Source organism: Dermacentor variabilis, chromosome 2 (genome assembly GCF_050947875.1).
Source record: "Dermacentor variabilis isolate Ectoservices chromosome 2, ASM5094787v1, whole genome shotgun sequence".
NCBI lineage: Eukaryota > Metazoa > Arthropoda > Arachnida > Ixodida > Ixodidae > Dermacentor > Dermacentor variabilis.
In genome coordinates, this window is record NC_134569.1 from 96466999 (window position 1) to 96484723 (window position 17725).

The 17725-nt window shown below is 41.5% G+C and overlaps 1 protein-coding gene across 4 annotated transcripts in view; it reads left to right on the plus strand.

The window, feature by feature from the left end:
* The window catches only part of LOC142572347 (tRNA endonuclease ANKZF1-like), a 42586-nt gene that overhangs the window by 528 nt on the left and 24333 nt on the right, over window positions 1–17725 (plus strand). For 3 of the 4 annotated variants that reach the window (XM_075681397.1, XM_075681394.1, XM_075681395.1), the window contains exons 2-6: window positions 5178–5368; window positions 7876–7970; window positions 12054–12150; window positions 14960–15158; window positions 16871–16995. In XM_075681397.1, the coding sequence (XP_075537512.1) occupies window positions 5179–5368; window positions 7876–7970; window positions 12054–12150; window positions 14960–15158; window positions 16871–16995 (706 nt within the window). In that variant the 5' untranslated portion in view covers window position 5178. Of the gene's footprint in view, window positions 1–6; window positions 241–5177; window positions 5369–7875; window positions 7971–12053; window positions 12151–14959; window positions 15159–16870; window positions 16996–17725 lie in introns of those variants that run through there. The other variant, XM_075681398.1, reaches the window with a different exon arrangement.

The window sequence follows — 17725 nt, forward strand, 5'->3', positions numbered from 1 at the left end:
AGCTGCGAAAGGAAGGAACAGTATTTGTTTACGACGCCTCTTTTTGTAACTTGACTCGCGCAATGGGTATCGACGTACATAAGTAACCGCACGTTCCAGTGCAATTAAGGGTAGAAAAGTATTACTGCAGAAGTTACGTAACAGAGCGAATGTGATTAAAACGCAGAGGCGGCTGATAATGTAGTTTTTCTGAAGCTGTCATCGCTTACATGGTTTGCACGTCCTTTACTGACGCAATCGGTAGTTCCATGCTCATCATACATAGTCGTACTTTTTCGCTTTAGTGCTGGTTTTTGAATATGTCTAAGCTTTAAAGGGTCAGGTCCACCGCGTCACGTTCCTGTATAAGCGTGTATGATCTTCTGTGGCAGAGAAAATATGTTGCGTGTGTCATTTCGCGCTTGCATGCTAAGAGGAACAAAAAGCGAACCGTATCCTGCTGAATGCACTGATTAACAAAGGGGAACTGTTCTGTAAATAAGTGAATGGTCTTGTGTGTATTTCATACAATTTTCTGTAAGCATGTAATTGTGTGCTAGGCCTCAAGATGCTGAGAAATGGTAAATCTGCTTGATTAAATATATCTAGGCTGTTTGCCACGCATGTGCGCATGAACGAAAATGAAAAAAGGACGATGAATTAAGAAAAATGGGCATCTGCAGAGGTTTCAAGTCAGCTTTTCTAGGAGCATGGGCAAGAATGAGCACAATCCTTTGGCCATGGCAAGAGTGTCAAAGAAGCGCATGTGTTTGTAGGTAACATGCTGACATTGCAGCTAATAGTTGCAGCCCACATGCATGTGGGGCAGCAAAGCTGTGACAGTAATTTTGACATTTGGCTTACTCCATACCACATTGTACATGCAGGCACGCCACCAGTATGATGCTGGACATAGAGCCTCTGGCGGTATTGTTAGCATAGCGGCAAGCATTTGCATGTGTCACCGTTTCCATAGTAGGACACCAGAAATATAATGAGTGGCGAAGTAATGGCCATTAGTATTGACATTTGACTGACTTCCTGGAGTACTGTGGCATATGTAGGGACAATACTAGAAAGCTGTTCATAAAGAAGGCTCCTTAGGTTTACAGTATTTGCTTATAAGTATGCGTAAACTCAAATCAACATGGTTGTAATACTTTTGTTCTGTACTGCTGGTGGTGAATAATTTAAGTGTGAGGCGGAATGTTTTGGGAATCTGTGTTGTAGATTCTGTTAAAGCGTTTTAAGGTCTGTATTGAGCAGTGCAGAGGAACTGGCCCAGCTAATCAGTTGTATGAACTAATCAAATTGTCATGTCCAGTGCAAGATCCTGAAAAATTGAGTAGCACCCAATTCAATGTTTTGCCCGTACAGACGAAAGGAAGCCAGTGTAAATTAGTTTCTCTACATACTCAAGAATTCCCTGTAATTAGTTGTGGATGATCCAGTTTATGTTGATGTCATTTTTAGCACTGCTGTGGTGCAGTTTTAAGTTTCTTTAATGTCTGAAGAGGCTGCTCACTCCAAAGAATTTGTCTTTATCATTTTGCACTGTTATATCATCATGCTTTTATCAGTGTTTAGCTTTGCATCCAGTTGTAAGTCATTCATATGCAGTGGCAGTAAAATTTTAACTCGTAAAATAGCACTCACAAAAGCATTCAACTCCAAATACTGTTTGCATGTATAGGCTTTTATGGCTGGCCTAAGTGGGAGTTGTGTTACTTTGCTCACTTTATGTTTGTTATTGAATGCTGTCTTTCTTTTTATCTCTTATCCACAGGTTAATCCAGGGAGTCAGTTATTGCTGTTATCAATCGCATGTTCTTTGATCACATTCGAAGGCAGATAGTACAGTGCTATCTTCTCTTTATTGAGATGTAAATGCAAGTGAAGCTCTTATAGCCCAATTCAAAAAGTTGGGTTAGTTTATGACTTGACATTTTTAATATTTCCAGTGCTTGGAAGAAAAAGAAAACGGGAATGAAGGAGCACTGGCCTTCATATTATTTTACACAGAGAAATTACAGACCATGTGGCAATGTAGGCAAAGTACTAAAGTGGAAAGTGTAGATTAATGCACAAAGCATATGACAACAATAATGTGGTTGTTAGCTGCTTCAACGCCCCATCTGTCACACACTCAAAGAATTCAGTTATCTGTGTCAGCAGCTACATGACATGGATGCATGATGATTTGTAATAGGCATTTTACTTGCATGCTCACCTTTTTCTGTTGCCACGTAATCTGTGATATTTACAAGTAAAATATTTTGTTGAAACCCACAGTTCTTCTTGTCCTGTTCCCTCCTTATTGTTTCTTTGAATAGCTGGAAGTACGTGGAAATGTCTTGTATGGTCTCTAAGGGAAAAGCAAAAGGATATTATTTCACATTCTAACAACATGTACATTCATGCTGGAATGAAATGCAAACATGAGTAAATGAACTAGAAGGCAAATTTCTCTTTCCTTATTCGCTGTGTATTTCACTGAGGGGATTAATTTATTGAGGCTTAGTCTTGGTGGCAGAGTGCGCCTAGCAACCAGCAACACCGCACTTCACACATCTCACTTTGAAGTAGCCAACTGTGAGAGGTCCTCTTTATTTTTCTTCCCGTTTGTGCTTCATTCCTGCATTATACTATGTACTAGTATGTATTTCCATTTAACAAGCTTTTGTGATGTTGAAAGTATGAGAGATAGATTCTGCGTATGTATGTAGTATTACCTTTATTAAGGCAAAAGTCTGAAACAGCTCTTAGGATGAAATTTTGATTGTACAGCGTTATTACACCAAAATTCAATGGCACCAAAATTAGGAGTTGAACCCACAACGTTTGGTGGGAATTGAACCCACAACTTTTGGTGGGAGTCGATGCCATGAGCTGTGGTGTTAAAAGGAAGCTTTAGCTCGGGTGCTCCTATCTAAATACATGTAAAAGGAGAATCCGTTTTTCTCAGCAACAGCTGCACCAGATTTGATGAGGTTTGTTGCATTTGAAACAAAAACTTTAAATCTAGTGACTGTTGGTTTCGAATTTTCGATTCAGGTCGTCAATATTTTATTAAAAATTGGCAAAACTCGCAAATCTTCAGAAAAGTATGAAGTTTACAACTCTGGTAACTCAGCAATGAAAAATGATATTACAATTATGTGAACTGCATCTAATAATACATCTAAAGCGGACAAAATTGATATGTTACACATGAATCTAAAAAAATTTAGTAATATGGAAATAGAGCTTTTGCAGAACCCTTGTACACAAAGTAACGAATTCACGTTAGATGTAAACATTAGATATAAACATTTGCAGAACCATGATATCTGTCCTTGATGCACAGCTATTAAATTGTAAACTTCGGGCTTTTATTTTTTCAAACTTTCGAATTTTGAAAATCCTTTTTTGCAGAATTCAGGCCCTATATCGAAATTCTGCTTCCAGTTGTCACTATAATTTACCCTTATCTCTGAAATGCAACAAATTTATTAAAATCGGTCCAAGGGTTATCTCAAAAAAGTGTTTCTGCATTTTACATGTTTTTCAATAGGCCGCATCAGAGTCGGGCCCAAGCTAAAGCTTCCTCTTAAGGCACAGTTAATTAAGATAGAGCTAATTAACACACTTGTACGCATGACCTTTGGTGGAAGTTGAACCCACTTGAATATAGAGGCAAACCGGCCACATCTCTAAGTTGGGTTGCAGTTGACATAGTGAAAGTCGAGAGTCGAACCCATTACCATTGGTGTTAATTAAGACACAGTTAATTAAGAAAGAGTTAACTAAAGCAATCAAACCCATGACCTTTGGTGGGAGTCAAATCCACAACCTTTGGTGTTAATTAAGGCAAAGTTAAGGCAGTACCAAAGGACTGTCAACCAAAGGACCAGGCAGGATTCCGTAAAGGCTACTCAACAATAGACCATATTCACGCTATCAGTCAGGTGATAGAGAAATGTGCGGACTATAACCAACCCTTATATATAGCTGTCATTGACTACGAGAAAATGTTTGATTGAGTCGAAACTTCAGCAGTCATGGAGGCATTACAGAATCAGGGTGTAGACAAGCCGCATGTAAAAATACTGAAAGATATCTATAACGGCTCCACAGCCACTGTAGTCCTCCAGATATAAAGCAACAAAATCCCAATAAAGAAAGGCGTCAGGCAGGGAGATACAATCTCCCTAATGCTATTTACAGCGTGTTTACAGGGGGTATTCAGAGACCTGGATTGGGAAGAATTGGGGTAAGAGTTAATGGAGAATACCTTAGTAACTTGCGATTCGCTGATGACATTGCCTTGCTTAGTAACTCAGGGGACCAATTACAATGCATGCTCACTGACCTGCATGCTCACTGAGAGGCAAAGCAGAAGGGTGGGTCTAAAAATTAATCTGCATAAAACTGAAGCAATGTTTAACAGTCTCGGAAGAGAACAGCAGTTTACGATAGGTATTGAGGCACTGGAAGTGGTAAGGGAATACATCTACTTAGGACAGGTAGTGACCGCAGATCCTGATCATGAGACTGAAATAATCAGAAGAATAAGAATGGGCTAGGGTGCGTTTGGCAGGCGTTCTCAGATCATGAACAGCAGGTTGCCATTATCCCTCAAGAGAAAAGTGTATAATAGCTGTGTCTTACCAGTACCAGTACGTACGGGGCAGAAACCATGAAGGCAGTAGAACCCAAGACCTTACCTGGAGGTATGGGCGAACTGGCAATATCTGCAAGTTGGATTCCAGTTGGCATCACGAAAGTTGGGAGCCGAACCCATTACTTTTGGTTTTAATTAATGCACTATTAATTCAGACAGAGTTAATTAAGACAGTCGAACCCACAACATTTGGTAGGAGTCGAACCCATAATGTTTGGTGTTAATAAGGGCGAAGTTGATTAAGGCACATCTAATTAAGGCACTCAATCCCACAACCTTTGGTGGGAGAAAACAAGTAATAGGAAGTAACAGATTAGAATGAAAATGTCAACCAATGTAATGAATGTCTCGTTTGCGTACAGGCTTTCCCCTTCATCCTGTTTAACGTATGCTAAAGTGACTGTCAACATTTACTTTGAGCATTTATGTTTGTTGAATGATATCACAGTTCAGTAACAAATAAACAAATATCACTTGCACAACGTAACTGATTGACAAACATAATTTCCTGCTTGTCCATTTCTTTATTTTTCAGTATGTCTGAAGCATCAGTGGAACCAGCTGCATCTGGCCAAAGTACTGCCGAGTCTACGTCTTATCCAAATTTTTTTACTTGGCAGCTGACTGACCCATTCAAGGTTGAACGATACCTGATTGGTCTCTCGCTTGCCAACTGCACGCCACAGCTGGAGCAGGAGTTCTATTCGTCGCTCGGCCCTGGACATGGTAATTATCAACACAGAGCTCTGCTGATAGACTGCATGTGTAAAGTTCAGCAGAGTGAAGTGGAACATAGTTGGGCGAGTTTGTAATAGTTGAGTATCAAAATTGTGGTGAACACAGAATGTGTGCACGAATAAAGAAGCCAGTTCTATAAACATGCTTTGTTTAGCTCGTTTCATTCTGTACAAAATCTTTTTCAGCAACTTGGTGCTTATAGCAGTCATATTTTATGTGGTGTATGTATATTTGTAAATTCACCTTTCACTAGATACTTTGTTGTGAATGAGGATGCCTTGAAGCATTTGTGTGCTTCTATTTTATGATGGTAACATTTTACTGTCTTACAATGTTAATGATCTGAATTTCAGTGTATATCATTCACATGTTATCAAAAGAAGAGACTAACTTTTTACCAGCTGTCACTTTAGGTACAAGCTTACAGTTAAATCTTGTGACAATGAGTGAGGTGTAATTGGATGAAATAAGTAACCCTTTAATGGCAGCACATATAAATACAAGCAAAAAAATTCTATATTAACATGAAAAACGCATCGAGAATAAGCATATTCAGTGAACAAAAAACTACAACAAACTGAGTGCCCTTTTACTCTGTGAAGAAGGATGACCAGTGAAGTGTATGTGGGCGCCTTAATGGTGAATTGCACCTCCGCCGTGGGTCAGCCTGGCATTGCACTATCTTTGGGATCAGTCCACATATGGGGAGTGCTTAACGCCTGCATCACCTCCGCCGCGGGTCCACCTGGCATTGCACTATCTTTGGGATTGGCCCACATAATGACGCCACCTGTGCATACTCGACGGCACGAACACAGCTGGTGTCTGACGTGGACGCCGGAGGAGAAGGCACGAGTTTTGTGTCAACACATGGACATGATCCTGGGGGAAGTAGCCCTTACAGCTGCGCTGTAAAATTTTTTGAAGGAAATTTTTCAGCAACTGGGGGTAACACCAGGCAGCAAACCGGAAGTGCGCTTCAACCCTAGCCACCTAAAACTTTGTTTGGAATTTGTACCTACAGCTCTTGTCATATGTTGTGAGGTCTCAAACATGCTCTTGGGACAAAGGAACAATGACATAGTAGTGCAAACAATCACAAGGGCATTTATTGCACCTTTCATACACCAATGCCAGCTAGCCAAATTACAACCTGTTGAACATGCTGATGGGCGTGCGACAGATCGAGGAAGTCCGACTCACCGTGACCAGATAGCGAGCTAATACGTTCGCTTCCATGCTGGACACTATGGTCACGCGAATGGTGGTGTGTTTAAACGATTGCATTAGTTCATTTTGGTGTCCTGCTCCTAAACCCTTCACAGAATGGTTCTACGAATTGCAAAATGTCTATGCAAAAGGCCAATCCCAAGCCAAAGAGAAACAGGCTACTTACTCCTTTTCTGTACCTGAGTAACCCCCCCGTTGGATGGCATTAGCAGTGCAACACTCGCGTCATCTCTCATACTAATAGGCAACCACACCACCTGCCACTGGTGCTTAACTGCACGGAGAAGCTGGATTACAGGAGACACGATAGCCATGCAAGGCAAACAATATCAGGGGACACATGAGAGTCCAGCGTCCCCACAATGTGAATATATAGTGTATATTTCATTTGCTTTACATCAAATGCATGACATCTCTGCAGCTGGATACCTTGCATCAGTCTGTCACCTCTGACCGTGCCTTCAAAAGAAAGCGAGCTGTGTGCCAAACTTCTTTTTCCTCGGCCAGTGTTCCTGCTTCAAACCAACTAATAATCTTGCCTGTCATTCAGTGTTAGCCGAAGGCATTTAGTCAGAAACTTCGTACTTACTAACAAAGCACAACAAACAAAAATTTTTTTCTAGTATGTTGCCGATAGGCTACACTCGTCAATAAAGGGTTAAGCATCTGCGCTTGTATTCATTGTACAAACTTATTCGTTGGCACATATTGAAAAATGTGTAGCTATTTCAGTCTAAACGAAGTCTCGCTAGTTCAGTATACAGGTTACTTACCTGGTTTTGTAAGCTTTTTCTATTAAAAAAAAAGGAAAATGTGTTAGGGTTGTTTTTATGCCTCTGGACTTGTACACTTGTGTTCATATGCTTTTATGTTCCTGCACTCTGCTTTTAACAATAAAAAATTCAACTCTTCTAAGCTATTGCATGCGATGGAAAAATCATGGAGTAAAGCAGTGATGCTTCTGGGTGCCTCTGTTTTACCATAGAAAACAGAAAAAGCTGTTTATTAACTTTGACCTGTATGTTCTTTCTCAGTTTTGTGTGTTATTGTGTGTTCTCAAAAGAGCCATTCTGGATTATCCTATTCGTGTGTTGTGATGTTCATTTTTAATCATGCTTTGTTTTTGTGGTTGCAACATGTTGTGTTAAGTAGACACATTTGGAATTGCATCTACAAATCCCACCAGTTTCTGGCAATTTACGCAATGTTTCCTCACTGTTGCCAGTTGAGCATCTGCAAAGCTATTACAATCTTGTATTCTGCAGATAATGTGGCTATTCCAGAGAGTGAGGACCTCAAAGTGTCTACAGTCATGTGCTGCTCGCTCTGTGGAGCCGAGTTTGAGTCACGGGAAGATCAGGTAAAAGAACCTTTTGTTGCTGGTGCATTTTGAGACAATAAGATCCTGTGTGAAGGGTCTACCTCAGTGCAGTGTAACGCAGTGCACAAGTAATTTGATCTGTAACAGTGCCATTGCTGCACACAAAAGTGGAATTTCCTTTAATTCCTACTAGCAGTGCTTCTGTATCGCTTGACAGTTTGTGATAGAACCTCATTGATACGATCCTGTTACATACGATTTCTCAGCGTCAACATTCGCAATCCAGAACAGAAAAAATTACCCAGTTGAGTTGAGCTTATTTTTTTGCCAGTGCATAAGTTCCCGGAAAACACAATCTTTAAGCATCTGGACTTGTATTCACCATTCCACTTGTGGGTTAAAGTGAATTTAGATAACATTTTACTGGCAGCAGACACTGTGGTGCAATAATTTCAACAGTTTATTCACGAGAAAGTTCACATAAGATAATTACGTGCATAATATTATAGAGGCACAAGCAACCAGGCTGAATGGTGGACTATGTGTCAACACTGCATCTGTCAACTTGCTTGATAAAGAGATGGTCCTCTTGGAAGGAGTGGTATGACATCATAGCTCATTGTGGAACTGCGATGGTATGATATGTTTTCCACCTGCTAGACCCTATTTGAACAAGAAAATGCACGAGGCAAGTGCGCAATTGGAAACATCAGCCGCTAGCCATGGCAGCTTCACTGCAATACTTACCACCCATCTCACATGAGAATGGCGGTGTGCACTCACTTTCTTATTCCAGTACCAGCTAACTTCCTACTGGCTTGTTGCACGCTGTATTCAGAGCTATTGGCGCCAACCCTATTGCGCAATAAGCATCTTCACTTATTAATACAAACTTATTTTTTGGTGAGTTGGTCAATATGTATTGAAGCCATTGTAGCACAAAGAAACATGGAAAAGAAAAGGGCAGTGCCTGTGGTGTCCTGTCCTCTTTTTTTGTCCATGTTTCCTTGCATTACAATGGCTTCAATATAAATTTTCACTTATCTTGTTTCACAACACATGGTGCCGTTGGAAGCATACTGCATGATTTTAATAGGTGATACCAAACCCGCCGCTATTTCCTGCTGCAGACTGCGAAGAAAAAAATGTGTGGATGCATGCGCACATACATTGGGTGCTTCCTGACATCTGGCTGATACGAGACCGATATTTTCATGTTTGGGAGAGCCCCAGGACATGACCACAAAGGGTTAACCCTTTAAGGACGAGGCAGAAATTCCTGAAGGAAATGTTTATTTTTTATCTAATCTAAATGTGCAAGATACACAGTGAATGAGGATATTCAATGAAAATAAAAATATTTTGCGAAAACATTTTCAAGAATAAATTTGTTGCCTGTGGGCAACATCAGGAAGTGAGCTTCACCCCAAGCCACCTATGACTTCGTGTGGAACTTGTACAGAGAGCTCTCATCGTAGGTGAAAAAGATGTGTGCATTGCATTTCCTCTACATTACCTGTCTGATGCCACTTCGGCCATGGATTTGGCATATTTCTTTCTCTTTTAGCTGTGCTTTCAAAAGCAAGCAAGTTGCATGCTATACTTTTTGTTTCTCCTTCTCTATCCTGCTCTAATCCAACAAATGACAATTGGTGCCTACCAATCAATATTGGTCGAAGACAGTTAGCTGAAAACTTTATACAGTGAAACCTCGTTGATGCGTTCCATGCTGCTGTGTTTTCCTGGCTACTCTGTCGTGTTTTCGCAGTCCCAACCTAAATCCCATTGACTCCCAAGGAGTATGTTTGCTTTTGATATGCAGCCATTGTGTAATGTTGCCGTATCTTGCATTATGTTTGAATGCGGCGGTTACGTAAATCTAGCAGTGCAGCCTGTCAGTACGTTGCAAGAAGCGATTTACATGTTGCAACAAGCAACCAACACATTGCAACAAGTGACGGCCACGTTGCCATAAGTGACCAAAGTTGCACCGGTGGGGGGGGGGGGGGGGGGGCAGATGGTGCATAAGCATATAGGGAGAAAACATGCCCAGAGCAGTTGGTAAAGCACCCGAAGAAGTGTGCATTGGTTAAAACCTACCAGGAACCACGTATAGTAGACCAAATCCACTGAGTGCAAGGCCCGATTTATTTTGGGTCTTGCATGTACTGCATAACCGCCCGTTTTTTTTTTTTTTTTAGTGAGCTTCGCCGCAATAGAGCCGTGTTATACAGTGAAGCATATCAAGAGTTCAAAGGGGCTACTGTTACGGAACATTGTATGTGTCTGAATGAAGGGAAAAACAGACATCCACCCGTTCGTAGCAATTGCTACAAAGGAAACCCAAACGGGTTCCTCGAAAGAAAAGCCTCACAGCTGAAGAAAAATTCGTCCTGGTCCGGGACTCGAACCTGGGACCACCACCTTTCAGGGGCAGCCGCTCTACCATCTGAGCTAACCAGGCGGCTAGCAGATGGCAGGGCCATCAGGCTTATCTTTCGAGGAACCCGTATGGGTTTCCTTTCTAGCAATTGCTGCGAATGGGTGGATGTCTGATTTTCGCTTTATTCATTACTTCTCTCCACCTTGTGGGTTTCCGCAGAACTACTACGTCAAACACTTCCCATTGCTTCGTGTTGTCGACAAATTCGACTTCGCCCTGCCATCTGCTAGCCGCCTGGTTAGCTCAGATGGTAGAGCGGCTGCCCCGGAAAGGCGGTGGTCCCGGGTTCGAGTCCCGGACCAGGACGAATTTTTCTTCAACTATGAGGATTTTCTTTCGAGGAACCCGTACGGGTTTCCTTTGTAGCAATTGCTACGAAAGGGTGGATGTCTGATTTTCCCTTTATTCATTACTTCTCTCCACCTTGCGGGTTTCCGCAGAACTACTATGTCAAACAATTGTATGTGTCTCTTAACCTTTTCAGGGTCGATTTTTGTTATTGCAGATTCCAATTCTTCTTAGGGACCTATTTCTAAAAAAAAATTACCATAATTTTTCTAGGGTGACCGTTAAGTGAGAAAAAAATATTTTGCGTCTGTGTATATGTGTTCTTCATTCATGAATAACAACAATAAAAAAAGGAAATACACTTACAAGAATTAAAAATTTGATGCACTGTTATACACATAGTTCAAGGCTTTGAAAATGCGCACGCGAGAATATTTCGGAAGTCTCAAATATTCCTGCTCTTACACTAATGTGTACGTCCGTAGCGTAATCGAACTGCATAGGTGCGCACACACAAGAAAACTGTGCGGTTGTGTGCCCGTCAAAAAAAGCAAAATGTGCGACAAACTTCCGCTAATCTTCATCTTATCGTCAACCAGAGGCAATTAGTTTTCGGGATTCCCCCCCCCCCCCCCCCCCCAGAAGAAGAAAAGTAACGGGAACACATGCACGGTGGCATCCTTCCTATCTGCACCCATGTGAGCACTAAACGAGCGAGAAACAGGCGGTCGCCATTTGAGCGATTAGTAATGAGATAGCCATCAGTTTTGCAAGCACAAGAAGCCGAAACTGGCCGCGAAGCAAAACCCAAACCGCCGCCCGCACGCATGCGCCAATGTGTTAGCGGTAGTATATAGACGCGCTGGAACAAATTAGCTCTAAAACAAACCATGCAACGAAAACTGAGAGAAGGAGGTACGCAAAAAAAATTGCCTGTATTCCCACATAGTGGCAGCACATGACAGAAAAGAAAAAGTTAGGAAATTGGCAAGCTCTTTAAACGTACAGACAGTGGCGTAAATATACGGCATCAATCATTTTGGACTATCTCGCGGCGCCTTATATTTACGTCATTGACCCTGAAAGGGTTAATTGCACACGCATGCAAACACCATCCTCTGTCACAGTACAAGCTCCGAGACATGTAATAACTGTACTGGCAGCCATTCAGGGCTGTTCTGAAGTTGCTGTGGTAATGTGCAGGCTTCCTCATAGTTACGTTTTCTTGGCTGTCAAATTTTTATTTTCCGTGGTCCCTTGAAAAGCTTGAAAGACAATAGGATTCTGCTGTGTACTGAAAACCAAAACTTGGCAAGCAGCAAGTTTTTTTCTGGTGTGTAGGCAACATTCACCCATGAAGGGTTAATATAAATCTTTTCTGCTATCTGCAGGTACAACACTACAAGGCGGACTGGCACAGATATAACTTGAAGCAGAAGATATGTGGGGCAAGAGTTCTCAGCGAGCAAGAGTTCATGAACATGATTGGTAATTTGTTCTTGTGCTTTTGAAAATCATGTTTAAAAATCAATTATTGGGTAGTTATGTAAGGTTATTCTTATGTTAGAGAGGGATGTATTCTCTAACCACTGATTTTAGACAGGTAGCACAAAAGCTCATAAATTTGACACTAATAATTGAAGTCTGTCAATAAAAAATTACAGAATACTTAGAAGACACTTTAGTTATATGTATTTCTAACGCCCCATCTTGGCTTATCTCCTTTGATTCAAGAATGTATCGCAGCTGTACAGTGGTGTAGCCAGAAATTTCGTTTGGGGGGGGCCTCCTCACAGAATTTGTAGAGCAGCTTGGCCTCCTCACAGAATTTGACGAGGGGCCAAATACATGAATAATAACTGCATTGCTATTGCCAAAGATCCTGCAGATGAATTCTTGGACGCTACACACTGTCAAGACAAGTAAGATAAGTATTTTTTCATAAAAGAATATATTTGTATGTCCCAAAAACAGTGCCAAGAATAACTGATATCGATGCTTCCATGTTTTTTGTATATTTAATAAGTAAATAAAATATCATACGAACTTTAGAACTATATCAGTTCATAACCAGCAAAGCAATGCATGCTGCTCATATGACAAACGTAAAGGCCATAAAATGAACAAGTTGAGGACAAATATTATAATGAAACTTTGTCATTGAAGAACCTTGTTTACACTTTCGTACATATGCAACGGCCAGGAAAAAATCTCAATGACTCTGTCCTTCGTTCCAATGTATCGCGCAGGAGCGGCTGTCACCGGTTGTGTATTGTAAGTAATTGCACTGAAATCATAGTCACAACAGAGATCACATATAAAAAGCAAGAGTTCTGCAAAATATACTTTAGAAATACAAAGATACAATGGAATGCACAAATGCGAAGATAAAGCTTGATAAAGGGTAAAAAAGTGTCACTGAAAACAAAGTTCACTGCATGTATCCACAAAACCTCGCAACAAGATATCTAAATATACGTACAAGTCTCCAATAAATCTACGTATCTAAGCAAAACTCACTGCATATAATGCGTCAAACAAGGCAAATAAACATGTTGTGCAATGCCTCCCTCCACTACCCACGATGCACCGCGCGCAATGTAAAGTGTCTCACTTCCTCCCGCTTTTCTCCGTTGTGCACACGAGACTGACCCACCATCATCGGCTCCCCCTCTCCCCTCTACACTTTCACTCGCACATACAGCATGCGGCGCCCAGTGACGATATTATTGCCCTTGGAATTCATATGCAACATGACGGCAATGGTGACCACATAAATGCTCCTTGAGTGTCTATGTAATCGCTATTGCAATAATATAATAAGAGTATCCCGCAACTGAAGAGTCTCATGGCCCATTAATTTCTGCAAAAGAAGTAACAAAATAGAACTTTCAGCATGCGACAATTTGCTGCAACGCAATAATGTCCTTTTTTTTTTTCTTTTGTGGGGTGGGGGCACCGAAATGAGAAACCGCATAGAAAAGCATGTTGGCCACAATCGAATGCCTACTTTGGGCAGATAATGTGGCTACCAAAGGAGTATCAAAGAAAAAGTGAGACGCTTCGTCCACTGAGAACGATATGCATGCTGCTTGTTATCCTACACTGGTGAGACAAAAGACTTTCCAGAGAGGTTGCGACAATATTGAAATAAAAGTGATGACCTTCAAATGAACGCGTTGCAATCCATTGAGTCCCCACAGTAATGGCAGCGAGCGACCATTGTTTCTTTTTCTCGTCTGCTGGTCAGAAAGCATCCAAAACTTTGTGAGGCCAAAATCCACTTGGCCTGAGAAAAATGAATGCGGACCGAAGTGCGCTGCGTGGTGGTCAGGTCAACACACAAAAAATGCATGACTTCTGGCTCGCTCTGGCAGCCTGCGGGTAGTGAGAACAAGAAAATTGCAGAGGCTCAATGTGGTCCTTGCAAATAAAACTCAGAGTAGAAAAAATAAATAAGAACGTAGTTACCTTTGTTGGCTTTAGTGTCTTGACATGGATGCTTTGGTGCAGGTGAAAAAAATGTTGGTATTCTTTTCTGTGACGTGACGGCACAAATGAACCATCACATTTCTTCATTTCATCGGACCTCACTGTGTGCTTTGTCAACTTGTCCGATAGTGTGTTAATTTGGCTTGTCTTGTTGTATGGTCCAATGTACAACTTTAGAAAAGTCAATGCACCTTTGGCGACAAATGTTTATGAGAACATTGAACCCATAAAGATCCGGAATTGAAAATCTAAAGCACGACTTTGGAAATGTCAATGCACCTTTCGCATCAAAAGTTTGTGATCTTTATACCCATAAAGCTTCAGAACTGAAATCCTTGTGCTCCGTACATTCTGCGTCCTCCGCGAGATGCCGCGACAAGCCCGCTCGCCATGAAAGCGTCCGTGAAACTTTGTACTTGGATGGGGCTCTTTGCGTTATACGACTCCAGGTGCATGGGTGTTGCCATGAAATCCAGCCTGAGTTCAAAATCTTCGCACCGAAATGTCTTTTCGAGCATGAAAAATACATTCTAGACAAAATCCAGAATGATTTCCCGTGCCGGTGGCGGCTGAAGTAAAAAAAATTGGGGGAGAGGGGGGCTGAAGCCCTATCCTCCCCCAGGGTCCCCCCCCCCCCCCCGCCCTGATATACCCCTGCAGCTGTAGACAGCACTGTTATAGCTCTAGTAAGTCCTGTGGAGTGGTGCCTTGTGCTGATTGTACATATTCACTCTTTAGTGACGTAGCTTTGGTCTATAAAAAAAAAAAAGAAAGAAGGAAAGAACTTTATTCTTACAATTTTCAGAGGAGGTCTCTAGTATTTCTGGTTCCGAATCGGGGACTGACACAACGTCAGCGAACGAAACACCAGAGTCTGCAAGCGGAGGAGAGTCCAGTCCTCGCCGGAGAGTAAAAAGTGGAGATGCTCCAGGTAGAAGTCCGACAAAAGCCAGCCGTTTGCCAAGACAAAGGACTAGCAGCGTTGCCTCAACTGATACTGAAGGGTGAGCCAGTCTTGCACATCTCGCAAGCAACTAAGTCTGCTGGTCCGTGTTATAAAAGAATGGTAATGCTCATTGTTTGGTGGTGACTAGAGATATAAAGTGAGAAAAAAAAGAACAGAAAGGTTGAGAGAAAATCTGTTTTCCCCCCATTATTTTCAGTACAGAGAAAGTGGAAAAAGACTACTAAAATTTCCGCCTATAGCTTTACTTGCCATCTCTGCTGTGCAGCATACAATTCTAGAAACAATGACGAGAAAACTGAAGCACAGTTTTCTAGTGTCTTTACTATATGCTTTCAGTTTTGTGTTGAAAACATAGCATATCTTTCAAAGGAAGTGAAATACAGGATGTCCTCAGGGTTTTGGTCCAGGACTGGCGTTTGAGTCTCCATGAAGCACATAGAACCGTCAACCTCGTGGCAAGGCCTTTGCACTAATCATCTGCTGACACCTATAGCTTCTGGGCTGATGCAGATACCTTCATCTGCCAGTTGTGAATGAAACTGCTTTTTTTTGGGGGGGGAAATGTTCATAACAAGTTTCATAAGAGGCTCACATAAATGTATTTGGAGACACATTTTATTTAGAGCCACATTTGTATGCGAAAGCAGCTGATTTTAATGTGAAAGCAGCTGCAGCCATTGAGTACGTCCAGCAAGACTGACACTGAGTGGCCTTTTCCTCAAGTATCAGATTATAAATCTAACGTAGAAGAGAACAAGATGTTAATTCCATTGTCATCATGTTTTCTGCGTAATTATCGCATATATTTATTTTTATTTATAAATATAATTACTTTTTATTGCTGGAATAATAAGTATAAGCTATTCTTACTGGGGTTTCAATTTCTCCTGAAAAATGCAGGGAAGAAAGGCCTTGTTTTTGTTTCCTCCTGCTCAATATTTTTAGAAATGTTGCATTCTTAGTGGTGGCGCAAATCAATTGATGCTTTTTGGTTTAGTTGTGCTAGGGCTGTTATATATTGGTACAGCTATATACTGTTATAGTATCTCTATGGTACCGCTATGTGCTGCTACATACTGGTAACTAGTACATACGTTTATAAATTACTGTTTGTACTCACCTTATTATGCTGGCTGTGGTCCGTTGTCAGTTTGTCGGCTTTGGCACTAAAGCATGTGCATTAAGTGCACAACTACTATTGTCATTTTCACACATTTCACATGAAAAAAAAAAGCATCAGCTTCTCTCTACCTTTTTTGCATTTGTAGCCTGTTCAAGGCAAAATTTGCTTGGAAGTGTCACTTCATGACCTTGTGCTCAAAATTGTCGTGGATATGCACATTGCTTCAACAGAGAGCAGCGATGAGAGCAGTAGGGACTGAACACACAAGATGCAATTGTTTCTGGACTGTACCAGTCCAGAAACAATTTATGCCAGTAATTGTTGGGGTGCTTATGTGAAGACTTGAGCATAGTTGTGTGCAGTGGCTTAGTCATGCTATATGTCTAAGTTCCTTCCTCTTTTTTATGAAAGTTGTAATGGGGATGTGAATCGCACGTGGTTGTTAGTTACAGATACGAAAATAGTAATACATTAATTTACTTCTCATGTCAGTAGGCTTACCATTTTGATGGTTGCACAAGTTCTGTTGGCATCCAGTAATCGCAATACTTCAACCTGCATGCAAAATTCTGCATCAGTTTCTTACTTGCATTTCTCTCTCTTTCCTTTTTTTTTTTCCTCACCAGAGAAGAAACGGATGCTGACAAGGCTGAGAGCAGTAGGGCTCGCATGAATGCCAAGGTCTATCTCAAGAATGGCGACGGTCAAGTCCTTGCCCTGTACAGGTGCATTGTACATGGAAAACTGGCAAGTGACCTCTACTTTAACTGTTACACTGAGGCTGGCTGCGCCACAGAAATTGCAAACTTTAGTTCTTTAGCCATTTGGGCCATGTATGGTAGCCTAGCCGACTGCACTTGATTACACGGTATTGAGCCATAGGAGAAGACTTGTGGTGCTTGTGAAATGCAACTGGACTTGGGGGTTGGCAAGACCAGCACGACTGGACCGAGTACTTGCTGACCTTCTTGCCTGATGACATTGTTACACAGTGCTACTTGGGGGTGTGACGTTGGCAAAATTTTTTGGAGCCCCTCTTGTGCCATAGCCCAGTTGTTGTCCCAAAAACTATTGATGTCTAACACATCGAATTCAGTGACAGACATCAAGCAGACTTGTGTGGTGCGTCTGTAATGTCTCTTCTACATTTCCATCTTTTTGGTGTTAGCAGCCTTCGTGATGAATTCTTGAATGTTTCTTGGGGAGTTTTGCATCAGCTCAGCGAAAATTTCTTCTAAACAGGTAGCCCAGCTTTTTCTCCTCTAGCATCGCGGCATCTATCTGACTAAAGAGATGTTTCAGCTATTTTACAAATATGGCCACACTCTTGTTCTGGTGTTGAAGTGTTGTTTGCAGTAGCATTTCGGCTCTATCTTTTTTGATGGCGCCAGTGAATGTGCGAATGAGGCTGCTGTTGATGGTGTTCCAGAACACAAGCGTGGACTCTTAGTTTTGAAATCTTGTGCCAGTGAACACTTCTT